Raw genomic sequence first — 16,692 nt, forward strand, 5'->3', positions numbered from 1 at the left:
TTGTTTTGTGTCTGGACACTGAGTTACACTGACCTCAGAGGTGATGAGGTTTTGAAGACACTACTCCTCAATGCTTAATGAAGCTTGTCAGGTTGCTCTTATCTGTCTCACATCGTATGCATTCACTACTGTGGGCTTTTTTCCTTTTCCCTGCAGACTATAAAGATATGTTCCTGTGGAAATATCTACATGAACAATTTCATTGTGAAGCTACCTGTAAGAAAAGGTAAATCCTCTTCTTCACTCCTTTTACAGAAAAGCCTACAACTATTTGCAGAGGGATTCCTGCTCCTTTCTCTGAAAAGAACATGATCCTGCTCACTGTTAGGTGGATACTAGGTCTGGGATTCCCTGGGAACCCCTGTGTTACTGCATGCACTGGCAAATGGAAGTTCCCATTTACTCAGCTCTGTAAAGATTTGCAAGTACAAACAATATTTTTTTCTTTTTCTCTTTCTTCTTTAGATGGCATCATCATCTTCAGACAATCTACATTTTTCATCAAAATCTTGAGCTCAGCTGGAGTGCAGATCCGAGTACAAATGAAACCTGTAATGCAGCTCTCCATAACAGTCGATCATTCTTTTCAGAATCGCACATCTGGTAGGACACATAAGGCTGAACCCTTCAGTGTGCTGAAGAAAATTACTGTGATGTTTAGTGTGTGCAAACCTTTTAGATTCCATCTGCTTAAACAGGCCTTCATCAGAGACTTGTGAAGTGCAGACTAAGTTCTTGGTTTTGCCACCAATCTCCCATTTACAACATTTAAGATTTTTTGTGCTTCTGTTTCCTGTCTGTGCAATGGGATAACACCCTGTCCCTCTGACCCATTTTGTTTTTCTTTTGCCATTTCCTTTATTTAAAGGCCTTTGGGGAAGAGGTTCTCTGTCTGCCAGTGTTTACTGAAGCACATTTTAGCAGTTGTAATCCCTGTGCTATCACTAAACGCTACTGTAATACAGGAAAATAATAAATACATTCTAAACACAGGGTCCTATCTGATTTGTGAGTACATCAGGAAGTCTCTGATGGAAAATGGGTTTCTCTCAGGCTAGGTCCATTACACAGCTAAGAGTGTTTGTCTAGAAGCCATTCTTCTTTCCATGCATCTAGTGATTTTTTTTTTTTTTTTTTTTTTTTTTTTTTTTTTTGCCTCCCACACAAGGTCTTTGTGGCAATTTCAATAACATCCAGACTGATGACTTCAGAACAGTCACTGGAGCTGTGGAAGATTCAGCTTCTGCTTTTGGTAACTCATGGAAAACTAGAGCCAGCTGTTTTGATGTTGAGGACAGCTTTGAAGATCCTTGTTCAAACAGTGTGGATAAAGGTACCAGGCTTTTCATCCGTGGCTTATCAGTGCAAAAAAATTTTCACAAGATGGATAATCAAAAAAGCTTTAGAAATCTCATAAACATCAAAACCCTCTGCCTTTGAGGCTATTACTAGAGAAAAAATATTGTGTTTTGAAGGTCTTTAAGAGGATAGCTTTGCTTTCAAAACAAAAAGACAGCACTACTGGAGAAAGAGCCAACACATTCACTGATGACTTGAAAAGCACACACAGCATCAATGACAGCAATTTAGGTTTAAGGCAGAGCACAGTTGGTTGCCAATATTTGAGCAAGTTCTTCATCCAGTCTAGGTTGTTACAGCTGTGCTGAAGTCCAGAGGAGGAGCTTATCAACAGGGCTGAGTTAAGCAAGCATTGCACTGTACTAGGTGTCCTGTCTGATTTTTCACTCTGGATTTGGATATATATATTATTTGGACTGACCTCTCCTAGATACTGCCATATGTAATTAAAACTTCAGCTTACAGCCACACAGCTCAATGATTACTACATGCTTGATATTATTGCTTGACTATAAGGAATTACCTGGCTGTAGAAAATTAAGAAAGACAAACAATTAAAATGGAGAGGTTCTGTATATGTTCTGCAAATCCAGCTGCAGGAATAATGTTAATACTTGGAAGGTGAAACCTTTCTTTTAGGAAGATGGCTGGTCATCCATCCAACTATGCTTATCCCTTTTATAAGTTAATGACCTGTATTTCCATCCAGCGTTATCTAAACACTTCAGGACATTCTAGTTCCATATGATGCCTAATAAGAATATTGATCCAGACAGTAATGTAGTTTAAGTGACTATGGATAATGCTATTTTTTCCCACTTCAGAAAAATTTGCCCAGCACTGGTGTGCTCTTCTCTCCAATACAAGCAGTGTGTTTGCTGCCTGCCATTCTGTTGTAGACCCTTCTGTGTACATCAAGGTAAGACACTGCTCCAAATGGGTGGTTTAATCTCATCCAGGGACTGATGCCCCCTGAAGGTGATCTGGCTGGGGGGAGTGAAATAGATTACAGAGGTGACTGGTCACAAAGAAGTTCACTGATGATAATTAGAAAAATTATAAAATGAGAGATTGTGCAAGATGGGCCTTTTTGGCTACAGCCCCATAAATAATTGGTTGGCATCACTGGCTTCTGTTGCATGACTCAGAAGCAAAATGAAAAAGATCAGTTCAAGATTTCAAAGTTTCAAAGAGTGGAAACTCTTCACTCTTTGACTGGCAGAATCAGTGTTTCTGCATGGAATTGAATTGAGAGTTTTACCAGCCCCGTGGATTCCCTCTGACTTGGTTCAAAATTCACATTTAGGGAGAGAATATATATTTACATAGTTTATGCTCAGTTATGCATTTATTACCTTTAAGTCTTGTTAGTCTCCTTGTGTATTGAATGCATGAAGCTGCCCATATGTTCTCTCAGTGGAAAGCTCTATAATGCTGCTGAAAAAGCTGTCTGAGCTAGAGAGTTGCCACATTTATGTGGATGGTAAAGAAGTTCCTGCAAAAACACAGGAAGTTCCTGCAGTGTGTGTGTGTGAGTGTGTGTGTGAGTGTGTGTGTGTGTGTGTGTGATATAACTTACTGAGAAAATACCTGAGCCTAAAATTTTGCCTACAATGTAATATGTCTTCAGGTACCTTTACAGATATGGCTTATGTGTTACCTCTCCCAGAAAAAATATATATACTTCATGTATATACTTTATATATATATATATATATATATATATATATAATTCATTAAACTATAAATAAAATAAGATTTTGAAATTTTCAGTTAAAGAGAAATAATAACCAGTTTCTTATAGATATGTTTGTTACTCCTGCTGATCTCATCAGATTTTAAACCATGTTTTGTGAAAGCCTTTTCCACAACATCAGTGATGGCAGGATAAGTGACTGTCTATCCAGTATGAGCCTACTGCTCTAGAGTGACTAGCTGTATCTGTGTTCTTTTTGTACAGTCTACACAATTAAAAGAACACAAGCTTTAAATTCCAGCTATACTTACATAATTAGTTCTTAAAATGTCATTACATATGACTGGCTCTCTATAAACCATCTTCTGTCATGCACCTGTCAGGTCACTGGGTGCATCTCATCTGCTTATTACATAGGTGCACAAAGTACTAGGCATCACTGTGAAATATTTTCAGATTATATATTTTGGTAGGTCCTAGATTGTACATGCTCATGGGAAGCTGGTATAGACATTTCTTATTGTTTTAATGAACTATAGGTGCATCTATATATTTTAATATTCATCTGTTAATGAGTGTTAGGCATAATGTCATTGAAGATTCTGTAACTGATTTGTTACAGAAAACAGTTTTGCATAGTATTACATTAGCATACATTTTCTCTTAGGGATATTAAGTTTCATTGGCAGTAATACTTTTTTAAAATGTATTAGTTGACTGTTTTTTGAATTGCTATGTTTTGCTGTTTCTCCTATGAGCTAGACATAATAATACCCATGTCCTTTTCTTCTGTCCTTTAGAAATGTATGTATGACACCTGTAATGCTGAGAAGAGTGAAGTTGCACTGTGCAGTGTGCTCTCTACTTATGCCAGAGACTGTGCTTCAGCAGGCGTGTCCCTGAAGGGCTGGAGGCAGGGTGTCTGTGGTATGTGAACTGAAATTCCTCAGGCAGGAATATGGGATATGGGGGAACAGCTTCAGGACAGGCCCATTTGTGGCAGTCAGTGTATTTTGTCTTTAGTCATTGAGTTAGAACGCCTTTGAAAAACAGAATAAGTATTTATTCTATAAAATTCAGTTTGTGACTGCTTCATGATCTTACAATGCATGTTCCTTGTCTAAAATCTTAGGTGAATTCAGTACTCTGAGAAGCAAAATAGTACAAGGCATATTATTCAAATCAAAACAGAAGTTAGGGTTAGTTTTAGTTTAGGTTTAGTCAGAAATTAGGTTACTTTTGAACACATGGGCCTTCCCATGTGTTTTAATTCCAATACCTTTTTTGAAATACATTCAGTCCTCTTGTCCCAGGCAATATAAATAACATCATTCTCATTAACCACATTTTTCCATGTTATGGTAAAATAGTAATTTTTTAAAATAAATATGTATTGGTGATATCTGAGAACGTGAAAATCTTTAAAGGCACATTCAGCTCAGGATTACCTGAAAAATGAACAAAAGTTTCTTGGACATGCACATTGTCACCAAATCCTGAGTTCAGAGTCCCCATACCTATGTATTTTCCTTTGGCACTGTCAGAACTTATTACAAGATAGCATAAGTTCTGAGAATAAAACTCACAACCTTGGATTCTGAATTTTGCTTCAACATTCCTATGTTGTCATTGATGCCTGAATAGTTCAAATGAGATTTGCCTCTGTCAACATGAAAATAGATGTATGGGTTTCTTGACTAATTGCACATCTGAACAGACAATGTAACAATGATTGTGTTTTTGGAGCTTGATGCAGCTATGATCTGTTTAACTGCCTGACTAGGGGCCAGCTGGGACACTTAAGAGAGGCAAACAACGTAACTGGTGTGACGCATTGTCAGAGGCATTTAAGACTGCGATAAGAACTATTTCACAAACCTGTGCTGAAATAATTCAAAGGAACACAGTGTAGTCCACAGTAAATTGTCCTAGAATCCTGCAGAGTTATGCACTAGACACAGACAGTGTTTATTGAAAGGTTTGTTCCCAACATAGAATTACTGACAGTTTTTATGGCAAATCAAGACTGGTTCACAGCATGGGTTTGGCTGAAATCTGTGTTCTTAAGGCTCAGTAGTTAATATTGACTCAAACAGTACAGTATCCTTGAGAAAAAATGCTAATGGTTTAATCAGAACAATCATTTTAGGCCTTATTTAAGAAGAAATAATCTTTTGGGAACATGGCTGTGATAAGAGTAAGGTTGTTCATGACTCACTGTTCATGAGTGAAAGACTAAATGGGCCACAACCTTCACTCTGTGTTCTGCCCCACTGTGGGGGTTAGAAAAACCATTCCCCCTCCTGAAGCTGCATCCACTCTGTCAAGCTGCAGGCAGCATCCAAGGCAGCTTGTATCCCAGGCAGATGTCTGCACTGCAGTCAGCAGAGTATGTGAAACAAGCAAATCCTGGTAGTTAAACCCTGTGCATGCCTGTAACACACACTTTAGCAGAATAATGAGCCATTACTGGAGTTGCTGGTTGTCCAGAGGATCACTGGGTTGAGCAGTCTTGGCACTGCTTTTCTAGTGCTCCCTGTGCAAGCTAGCTTGAAGGTATCTTTGGTATGCTCATGTTCTCTGCACTCATGCCTCTGGTTGTGATTTGTCATCTTAGATGTGTGTCACTCCTGAGATCATGAGCACTACAATCAAATAACCTTTCTCTGACTAGTCTCACTTTATCAAATGTGATCTTATTCCTCTAGGAAAATTTAAAAGGAGGAAGTAAACACATTATTTTATTGTATTAATAGCTAACGATTGAGACAGATGTAAATTCATATTCAACACCTTTATTAATATCTGTTTTAATTTGGCCTATTTTGACTTACAAATACCACTTGCTGTATCTTCAAAGAATAAAAAGTAGGAGAATATGGCTTGCCTGGCTTAGACACAGGATATTGTGTTTGCTCCTGCTAGGACCAGAAAACCAACTGGTTTATGGTGATAGAGGTGCTGGTTTTGAATGTGTACACAAGCCTAGCACACTAATCAAAAAAAGTGTGCCATGGTCATGGACTGGAAAACCATACAGAGCTTTATTTAAGCATGGAACCTATTCCTGATAAGTTCTTAGCATTGCTGCAAAGCTGATTAGCACAGGTGCCCATGATCAACATCCCTGTACCTTCTAGTGCATTTGTGTGTATCTGAAAAACAGCTGCAGGGTTAAATCTGCAGAATTAGAAAGAGGCCCAACTAGATCTCCAGTTCTCACTGACTTTCAACGAAATCTGGATGCCTGACTTTCTTGAAAAATGCAGCCTTAATGTGGGTGATGTTTCCTGACAAAATTTAATGTCATCCCTATGGATCAGTACTGCAGATTTCATGGCAGAGCTTTGATGGTGTACACTGTCAGCCTGTGAAAATTAACCAGCTTTTTACCATCTTACAGGGTTAGTTGAGCTCTTTAGATTTTGGTATTTACCTGTTTGGTTCACCCAGAGATCTTAGAAACTGTTGTTTCTCATTTCCCCAGAGGGTGATAACAAGACATCTGTGAGAACTGAACACCCTTCTCTTGGTAGCATCAATCGATTGGCAGAGTTCCTTGTCACTGCCATTTAATGTCAAAATTTGTCTTTTACAAAATATGATCATTTCTGAAGTTATTCCCGGTCAAATAAATCATTGGTAAAGGTCAGAAAATAAAATTTTAACAAGTCAGAAGTTGTTGGTTTCAGCTCTTGGCATAAGATAGGAAATTGTGAAAATTACAAAAATACACACTGTGCTGAGTATTTCAGTGTTCAGTCTATGCAAGTCTATTGTTCAGGCTGTGCAAGTAGATTCTCCCAGAACCCTGGGAGACAAGGTCTGGTTGTTTGATAAAAGCACATTTATGGCTACCAGTGTGAAGAAAGGCATGCTAAAGTCATGAGAGATGATTGCACAAAGAAGGCCATACATCCCTTTTATTTCTCTTGCAAAGATCCCTCTGAGGAGTGTCCTGAGACTATGGTTTATAACTATAGTGTGAAGCACTGTAACCAGTCCTGCCGCTCACTGGACGAGCCTGACCCGCTGTGCAAGGTCCACATCCCACCCATGGAGGGCTGTGCTTGCCCTGAGGGCACCTACCTTAACGATGAGGAGCAGTGTGTGGCTCCAGATGACTGCCCCTGCTACTACAAAGGCAAGATTGTGCAGCCTGGCAACTCCTTCCAAGAGGATAAACTCATGTGGTGAGTTGCTCTGATGATGCAAAGGCTGTTCTGTGCCTGGGGACATCAGGGTTCATGGGGGAAGGCTCTGCTCCAATCCATGAATGGAATCATTTTACAGCTAGGAATAATGGCCAATTTTTTCTAGATTGTATCTTCCCCTGGCAGGAAGTGCAGCCACAGCAAATGTTAAGATCCCATATTCCTGCTAGCAAACAAGAACCTGAGAACATGTTAAGTAGAACAATATTTGTAATCTAGCTCTTGCAGAGTTCATTGTTTTGCAAAAAATATCCACAAACAGTGGGAGCAAGTTTTCTAGAAGACAGAAGGCTTGGAGGAGTTTCAGGCTTTGAAATGAAAAAGCAAAGTGAACACCACACCATCCTGCAGACTATTTAAAAAATAAAAATGGTCCATGAAAAACCCCACCCAATTCTCAGTTTTTAAACTTATTTTTTAGAAAAGAGAGAAACTGGTGGGTGGTATGGTGGGGAGGATACTAAAAATAGTGTAATTAATTTGCATCTGCATTGAAAAACGATTGTCATTATTCTCATTTTCAAATACGTTAGGGCAGCAATGGAAACAACTACCAGGGGAAGGCTTTTTTATTATCCTTACATGTTTATATGTTGTCTCCCTAGCTGTCTTCCAACTGAGGATTCTAGACTATTTTGTAATCACATATTCATTTAGTAATTTAAGGGATCTCTTATTTAAGAAAGTATTAGTCTTATCTCATGGAGTGGAAAATGGGTGCTTAGGAAAAACTTGATTTAGGGAAAACACACAATAAACCAGTGGCAGATGAAGTAAGAGTATTTTAAGAGCTGGGTCTTTTAATCTTCCTTCTGGGGATGGTAATTCCTGTCTGTGAAACTGATAGCTGTAACAAATATTCATTTTGGTAGGAATTTGTAATTCATGTGACAAGTGAAGCTTTGCAGTGCCTTTCTCCCTAGTGAAGGAGAAAAGTGCAAAGACCTGATGTGTTTTGTTTTATGGAATCTCTTTAGCAAATGCATTCAAGGAAGATTAGACTGCATTGGAGAAACTGTCTTGGTAAAAGGTGAGATTTTGTTAAATAATGGCATTATGCTGTCAGGCAGTATTTATAATGTTTTCTGTGTTATCTCTCACTTTCTCTAACATTTTAGTATTCTGCACATTTTTTCATTCTCCCTGAAATGTGTTAGTTATTGATAACATTTGTCTTTGTAAAATGTCACCAGATTTACTAGACTCTTTAGATGATATTTCCCAAAGCTTAGAAGTTATCTGCCTTCTTCTCACTTCACTGTTATTGGGCAGAAGCAAAACTATTAGAAACTTTAAATGATAGACACTTGCTGCCCTCTGAAATCCTCTGGCTGGTTTTGCAATTGCTGATGGCATCCTTATTACTCTCTCTAAATTACCTTCCTGACATGTTTTCTCCTACTGCAGACTGCCCAGCTCCTATGTATTACTTCAACTGCAGCTCTGCAGGCCCTGGAGCAACTGGATCAGAGTGTCAGAAAAGCTGCAAGACACAGGATATGCACTGTGTAAGGTGTTCACCTCCCAGCAGGGCACGGCACAGCATGGCTGTGCACACAGGATTGTCCTTATCAAGCACTGATGGGAACATGCTGTGCTGGGCACCAGCACGTTCACAACTGCTTCAACTGATAGTTGAACAAAACCAACTGCTTCACTGATAACACAGCAGCTGTAGCTAACAGTGTATCTGTGATGTTTGTAGCATGATTTGCACTAGCTTGCAATTAAGGAGTTTTTTAAAAAAATCCAAAACTTTGGCATCCAGAGCTAACACACCTCTGCTGGTTCCCTGTTCTTTCTGTGTGCTAACAAGTTGTCTTCTCCTATATCTTCTCACGTGCAGTATGTCACAGAATGTGTTTCTGGCTGCATGTGTCCTGATGGACTGGTATTGGATGGCAGTGGAGGATGTATTCCCAAAGATCAGTGCCCATGTGTTCATGGAGGACACTTCTACAAACCTGGGGAAACCATCAAAGTGGACTGTAACACATGGTACGTTATCCATGGGAGTCTTGTTTTACAGCAGTTTGTCAGAATTCAGTCCATAGTGCACTCATTGGGCAGGGTGTGCTTTAAAGCCTTCCTCTTCATCATGAGAGCCATTGGGCTGCTAGTGAAAGTAAAAGGGGAAGTATTTCTCTGCATCATGTTGCATGAGCCTGCACTTGGTGAGAACAAGCACCAATATCTCCTATCAAATGATTTTCATCCTTTTCTGTTTCCCCACCAGCTTCAGAAACATCAACCTTACCCTGATTGGTGTGTGGTTGCTCATTCAATAAGGGGCCATTGACACAACTGTGTGTGTTGGGGACAGCTGAACCCTGGAAAATGACTGAATTTAGTCAAAGAGGAATTGCAGTGGTCCTCCCTTGACACTTGCAGTGCTTCCAGATGCGTAGTTCTCAAGATAAATTAATACTCTAGTTGCTCAAATTTCTGGTGCCATAGATTTTACTGTTATTACTCATCATGGTGGGTAAAATGCTTTGAATCTTTATCCATTACTTAGTAAGGATGAGACTGTATAGTTCTACCAAGTGGATGCACAGAAAATAAGAGCTAGAAACACTTTGGTCTAATCACCATTGGTACAAGCAGTCAAGTTTAACATGTGAACTCAAAACCTGAGAAACTGTTATTGCTCTCACAGAGTCATTAAGATGTTTTATTCCAGCGAGGGCTTAGTTTTCTCATGAAAAGAACGCACACATGGGAAAGAAAATGCAGTCTCTGTGTCAGGGCTATAAGAACTAAATCTTCTGTCTACAGCCCTCCTGAACTAGAAGTGAGGTTTCTCAAGCTGTGGTGGGTGGACTTTGGCTGGACATTAGGTGGCCACCTATCTGCTCTATCACTACCCTCCTCAGCAGGACAGGGTTGGGGAGAAAATAAGATGAAAAAAACTCATGTGTCAAAATAAAGATGGTTTAATAAAGTAAAAGCAAAGGCTGTGTGCAGAAGAAAAGGAAAACAAAATATTTATCACTTACTTCCCATCAGCAGGTGATGTCCAGCCCACTTTCCAAGGAGTAGGCCTTCAGAAAACAAACATCAAAACATCTGTTCCCACCCCATTCTCCCATTCTCATAGCTTTTATTGCTGAGCAGATATCACATGGTTTGGAATATCCCTTTGGCCAGTTCAGGACATCTGTCCTGTCTCTGTCCCCTCCTAAAACCTTATCCATGCCCCAGTGTACTGCTGAGGGGGAGAACACTCAGGAGACAGCATTGAAGCTGTGAGAGTTCTGCTCAGCAGTAGCCAAAACACTGGGTTGTTACCAACACTTTGTAGCTGCCAATGCAAAGAGAAGCACTATGAGGGCTGCTGGGGGAAAAAATTCTCTCCATCTCAGCCAGACTCAAGGAAAGACAGAGATAATATTTGTTCACAGTGCTGTAACAGAACTATAACATGATCCCTCACAGGTTAAAAATCAGAAATGGTTGAAATATTCAGTTTTTCACCTTGAATTTGTCTCCTAAAGCCCCACTGTCGGCTGCCAGGACTCAATTATTTTAAATAGATTTGAAGGAAATAATAGAATAAATGTGTCTGGGTAGTAAACATGAAATTTCTGATTGATATGGCATCTCATAGCACGATCTTAGAACAGTTGAGAGGGCACTGAAAACAACAAACATTTCAATTACTTTGCCCCTGTTTGGAGTTAAGGACAGCCCATGTTTCATGCAAACATTGTTATTCTTTGTATTTTGCCTCCCAGCACCTGCAACAAAAGGCAGTGGAACTGCACGGACAATCCCTGCAAAGGAACCTGCACTGTGTATGGAAATGGGCATTACATGAGCTTTGATGGGGAGAAGTTTGATTTCCTGGGAGACTGTGACTATATCTTAGCTCAGGTATCAAATTATTTTCAATTTCCCATCCATATGCTTTTCACAGCCCACACTGTAGGCTTCAGTCTGGATAATTAAAAGGCATTTCCATGCAAAATAGCCAAACTGATGAGCAGAGCCTACTCCTCCTCTTGCACCTAAAGCTTATAGAGTAAGATTTTCCACATAAAACAAAGTAAACTGGCTCTCAGAAGTGACACAAGAGGGCACTGTGTGATCCCAAATAATTAACTGCTTGGTTGCACTGCCCTTTCCTTACAGCATTCCAGCATTTTCGAGGGAAAGGAATTGGTGTAGTGATGAAAAGTGTTTCCAACATTATTTTTGTTGTGACAGAAGCACGCAGAGGTTAATGTGTGAGCCTCATATATAATAATTACATGTAATGAGACAGGACTCAGTGAGACATTTTGTCATCCCCAAATTACAGTTGGTTTTGCTAATTTTAAGAAAATATATATTAGTCTTTTTGGACTGTTACTATGACAAATTATTTTCCCTCCCTTAGGATTTTTTGAAAATCCTGGTCGAATAAGCATCTGCCACCAGATCATCTTCTACCAGATTCTTCCAAAATTCTATAGTTTTAGTGAATAAAGAAGTCAGATCAGAGTGTCATTCATTTAGAACTCCTGAAAATGCTTATGACTGGTCTAATTGCCTGACAAGATCTAATAGAATGTTATCTGTTTTTCTAAGGATTTTTGCCCTAATAACATGGATGCTGGCACCTTCCGGATTGTGATTCAAAACAACGCCTGTGGGAAGTCACGCTCCATCTGCTCCCTAAAGATCACATTGATTTTTGAGGTTTGTCTAGAACTAGTTATAACCAAGGAGCTGTAGTCTTGATTTTGTAGTAATTACTGTATCATTCTCTGATATTCCATTTCAGTTGCTGCTAAAGAGTACCTATGGAAGTCGAACAGCCAACAAGCTAAGGCAGGAAGGTTGGGAAAGGCTTAGGTATTTGATGTTAACAGGGATTGAACACTTCTGTGGATGAGGGGAAAGATGCAAGGAGTCAACAATACTATGTATGTGCATTTGTGAAAATAGGATCTGTGCATCTGTGACTGTGGCTCACCTATCTACCAAGATAGAGTGTGAAGATGACAGAAAAATAAGACAGAATGAGAGGCAGAGTGCCAGTGCTGTTGTACTAAGTTTTCTATTTGATTTCTTTCCATGTAATGTCTCTGTCCCTTTGTAGAGCAGTGAAATAAGGCTCTTGGAAGGAAGAATTCAGGAGATAGCCACTGATCCAGGAGCTGAGAAAAATTACAAAGTAGACCTCAGAGGAGGTTATATAGTAATTGAGACAAATCAAGGGATGAACTTCATGTGGGACCAAAAGACTACTGTTGTTGTTCATGTGGCACCATCTTTCCAGGTAAGTCGGGGATGGACTGGGAGTTATGATTTCAAACTCAGAGTTATGCATCCAGAACTGGAGCCCAAGTTTGAAAAGTAGAGCTTGGAAACAAAAGCTTGGAAAAAGTTTGGTTTAGTTTTGGTTTGCTGCTGCTTCTTGTCCAAAGAAGCAGCAGCAAGCAGGCCATATCTTCTGTTTTATTGCACTGTTCAGTCAATATAAAACACCCCAGAATATCTGGGGCTAGAAGTATCGGTAACATATTAGGAGCGTTCCTGTCACTTGAAGTCCAGCTATTTCTAAGCCATTTTTTGCTCTCTGTTTAGAAACTTGCACCTATTTTGCCTTTAGAGGTTCTATAGTTTATTTTTTATAGTTTATTTATAGTCAGAGTGGGCTGCACTTAAAATAACCAAAGCATTTACTGTGCCTACACGAATTACACAGGGAAAAGTCTGTGGTCTTTGTGGGGACTTTGATGGCCGCTCAAGGAATGACTTCACAACCAGAGGGCAGTCCATGGAGATGAGCATCCAGGAGTTTGGGAATAGCTGGAAAATAACAAGCACCTGCTCAAATATAAACATGACAGACCTGTGTGCAGATCAGCCTTTCAAGGCTGCCCTGGGACAGAAGCACTGCAGCATCATTAAGAGTAACATATTTGAAGCCTGTCACAGCAAGGTAATCCTCAATAGTTTCACTCTAGATATTTGTTGCTGTTTTGCAGCACATTTGCAGCATATTTTTAGTATTGAAGCTACTACATGGTAGTACAAGGCTACTTCTCTCAAAACCTCACTTTACAGCTATGCCAGTTAAATCCTGTTGCATAGTATTGAGGAAAGAGCAGTGCCTGTTTTGAACAACTGAAGATAAAAAGGATAATAGCTGGCCACCAGAAGTAGAAAGTTAGGTACCTGTAAAATGTAGAGACAAGTTAGTATCTTAGTTAGACTGTATGGTGATCCTTGGGAAGTTCATTCAAGTAATCTAAAGAGACTAATTATTTGGTTTATTTGAGTCACAAATTGAATTAATTTAAACAGAAACAAGGCTACTCTTCTTAATTAGAATGTCTATACAAACCCTCAGTGCACTTTATTAAACAATTTTAAAAACAAGCTTGCCTTAATTTCCTTTGTTAGATTATGTTGGCAATACTTAAAAACCAAGAGACATGAAGTTTAGTGGAAATAGGATTTCCTTTCATATTCAATCACTGTCTCTCACTTGTAGAATGCACACACTGTGTAGTTGTGCTAAGTCAAAACAAGGTATTTCATTCCTGCAGAAATCACACTGGGAAGGCATTTTAAGTGTAAGTGGCAGCATTACACATATAAGAATAGGAAGATTTAGAGTCCAATTCTACCAGGCAGGTGAAAATAGAAACAAACTGTTGTAAAATATCATGGCTCCTTCATGAAAATCCCAGTCTGTCACAAACCATCAGTGCATGACAGAATTTCAGAGCCCTTTCGCTCATTAAAACACAGTGCAGCAGACACAGCTGTGGTGACAGCTCTGTCGGTGTTTTGACAGGTGAACCCCATTCCATATTATGAATCTTGTGTGTCTGACTTCTGTGGCTGTGACAGTGTGGGGGACTGTGAGTGCTTTTGTACCTCAGTGGCTGCTTACTCGAGGAGCTGCAGCAGAGCTGGTGTCTGTGTCAACTGGAGAACCCCTGCCATTTGCCGTAAGTTCTGCACTGAAACGCGCACCAAAAGCAGTGGCCCTTGTGCTCAGGCACACAGGGGATACAGAAGAGCAGAGCACTTACATTGCTATGTATGTGTGACTGAACAAGCTCTTTTTATCATGTTTATCTTATTAATATATTTTAAACAAGATTTAAAAATAGTGTCTGCCCAGTGTCTGAGACCTAAATGTTTTTTACTCTTCTGTCCCAGCTGTGTTCTGCGATTACTACAATCCACCTGACAAACATGAGTGGTTCTACAAACCCTGTGGAGCCTCTTGTCTAAGGACCTGCAGGAACCCACAAGGGAAATGTGGGAACTTGCTGTACAGTTTAGAAGGTAATTCTTCCTTGACTTTAATGCACTTTATGGGAGTTGCAGCTACTAGTCTGATTTTAAATGTCTGAAGTGTCAAGGTGACTGAAAGGTTATCCTGTCTGTCCCAGAGGCTCATTGACCATGCCTTGCTAATTTCCCATGGGATGGTGCCATTCATAGCATCATTTGCCTGCTGCCTTTAAATGTATGGAGAGATAAAACACCATTCAATATAATTTTGCAAAGAATAATTATCTGTTGACAAATGTAAACTAAAACTTTAGGGAGAGAGGTAAAAAGAGGACTTGGAAAAATAATTGGTAGTAAAAAGAACACTCATACTGGAATCCCATTCATTCGGGGATCAAATCTATATTTGGTAGAGGTATTCATGTGTTTTCCTGTATCTATATAACTCAGACTAAAAATACTTTGTTTAATTTTCCAGGCTGTTACCCAGAGTGTAGTCCTGACAAACCGTATTTTGATGAAGAGAGCAGAGAGTGTGTCTCCTTCCTCAACTGCACTTCATGGTAGGTCAGTTAAGGTGAGAAAGGTAGAACAGGACTGGAAAGGACAAACTAGGAGATGTTTTGTTAATGTTTATAGGCAGTAGAAATTACCATTAAATCCAGGAGTAGATTTTTTGTAAAAGTAGCTACAGTTGCAGACACTATTATTCCATATACTAATTCATTTCAATAAAACAATTCTTTGTACTCTTTCTCTTCAGTGATCCCAAAGAGAAACTATGTGCTGAAGACTCCAAAGGTAACTTTTCACCACCCTCCCAAAGCACTGAGTAGTGGCAGGACTGAAACAACTCAACATCACATGTTACTGCAAACATAGTGGTAATAGGAGGCCAGACAGGTAGTTTAATAGGTGGGTGCACAGCAGCACAGGTATACTTTGATAAGCAAAATGCAGCCTTTGATCTCAAGGACTGTGTAAAGGATAATCATGGGGAGCATATGAGGTGTGATATGTAGGATTCATCTTACCCAGATTAATATAATTTTTCCACTTTTCAACTTCCTCAGTAGTCAGTGAAGACAGACAGATAGTAGTCTGTAGTGGGCCATTCATGATACTCCTTTTAATAAGTACTTTTAGAACAGGACAAATCTTGTAGAAGTGCTGTTTCCTAACCATTCATTTAATAAAATGAACTGAGACAGCTAGGTTATTAGATATGTGTTTGTGTGCCTAAAGGACACATTTGGTTAAGGTACAGTATCTGTTCATTCCCATATATGGGAGAAATCACATCCCAAAAAGCAGGATGACCCAGTAAATAACACAGTTGCAGTTTAGCTGACTTTATTACAGTAATAGATACACTTCCTTTGGTTCTTACATATACAGTCTCCAAAATCTGGAGAACTTCTCGTATATTTAAATGAAATTGTGTACCACTGCATGCTCATGATTTGTGGATGGAAATGGCTGTGCAACATCTCCTAAGCCAGGGTTTTGTCACTCAGGAAGGCAGTAATCCCAGTCACACTCCCTGCCCACAGGGAGTTCTCCTGTGTTCCATGCTGGGTTAGGCCAGTACCTACCAGTTCTGACACTTTTACCAACCAGTTATTCCTCTGTGCAAGCTGACTCCAAAAAACACTAGCAAACAGAAAAATCCACACCCTAAATAAATGAGATAGACTGCCAGTGCAGCTTCTCAAGCAGAAACAGTTTTTCTGCCAGGTAACTCATGTTTGATGCTGTGAGCTTCAAAGTGTAAATGCAGAATTTCGTTTGCTTTTCACTTGTATTTGTATTGCAAGTGTCCTCTGTTGCCATGCCATTTTCTCTTTTGGTGCCTCAGTTTGTCTTTGCTGCTACAATGGGAAGACCTACACCTTAAATGAAACTGTGTACAGCCATGTGTACGGGACCGAGTGTGGTGAAGCTGTGTGTGGCCCTAATGGACAGATCATTAAAACAGTTACTCCCTGCAGAACTCCATCTACACCAGCACAAGGTACTAGATTGATAAGAGGCTTGGTGGTGATTCTGTAGAAGTCTGTAATGGTAATAAGATTTATCTATCTTTTAAAAAGGCTCCTTGGAAAAAAAACATGTCTAGGATAAGAGCAGAATTTAAGACTGTTGAAGTTTCAAAACTGAGGGATAAGAGCTTGTGGGTCT

The 16,692-nt window shown here is 39.6% G+C and overlaps 1 protein-coding gene across 5 annotated transcripts in view; it reads left to right on the forward strand.

The window, feature by feature from the left end:
• The window catches only part of LOC310910260 (mucin-5B), a 45,619-nt gene that overhangs the window by 13,523 nt on the left and 15,404 nt on the right, over window positions 1-16,692 (forward strand). For all 5 annotated transcript variants that reach the window (XM_083862739.1, XM_083862736.1, XM_083862740.1 and 2 more), the window contains 18 exons: window positions 157-226; window positions 466-603; window positions 1,169-1,333; window positions 2,184-2,278; window positions 3,856-3,982; window positions 6,996-7,248; window positions 8,247-8,299; window positions 8,677-8,777; window positions 9,116-9,267; window positions 11,007-11,145; window positions 11,842-11,952; window positions 12,356-12,535; window positions 12,965-13,201; window positions 14,063-14,219; window positions 14,434-14,562; window positions 14,990-15,074; window positions 15,275-15,312; window positions 16,370-16,525. In XM_083862739.1, coding sequence (XP_083718865.1) covers window positions 157-226; window positions 466-603; window positions 1,169-1,333; window positions 2,184-2,278; window positions 3,856-3,982; window positions 6,996-7,248; window positions 8,247-8,299; window positions 8,677-8,777; window positions 9,116-9,267; window positions 11,007-11,145; window positions 11,842-11,952; window positions 12,356-12,535; window positions 12,965-13,201; window positions 14,063-14,219; window positions 14,434-14,562; window positions 14,990-15,074; window positions 15,275-15,312; window positions 16,370-16,525 — 2,386 coding nt within the window. The remainder of the gene's footprint in view (window positions 1-156; window positions 227-465; window positions 604-1,168; window positions 1,334-2,183; window positions 2,279-3,855; window positions 3,983-6,995; window positions 7,249-8,246; window positions 8,300-8,676; window positions 8,778-9,115; window positions 9,268-11,006; window positions 11,146-11,841; window positions 11,953-12,355; window positions 12,536-12,964; window positions 13,202-14,062; window positions 14,220-14,433; window positions 14,563-14,989; window positions 15,075-15,274; window positions 15,313-16,369; window positions 16,526-16,692) is intronic.

The sequence above is a fragment of the Zosterops lateralis genome (genome assembly GCF_965231275.1).
Source record: "Zosterops lateralis genome assembly, chromosome: 6".
NCBI lineage: Eukaryota > Metazoa > Chordata > Aves > Passeriformes > Zosteropidae > Zosterops > Zosterops lateralis.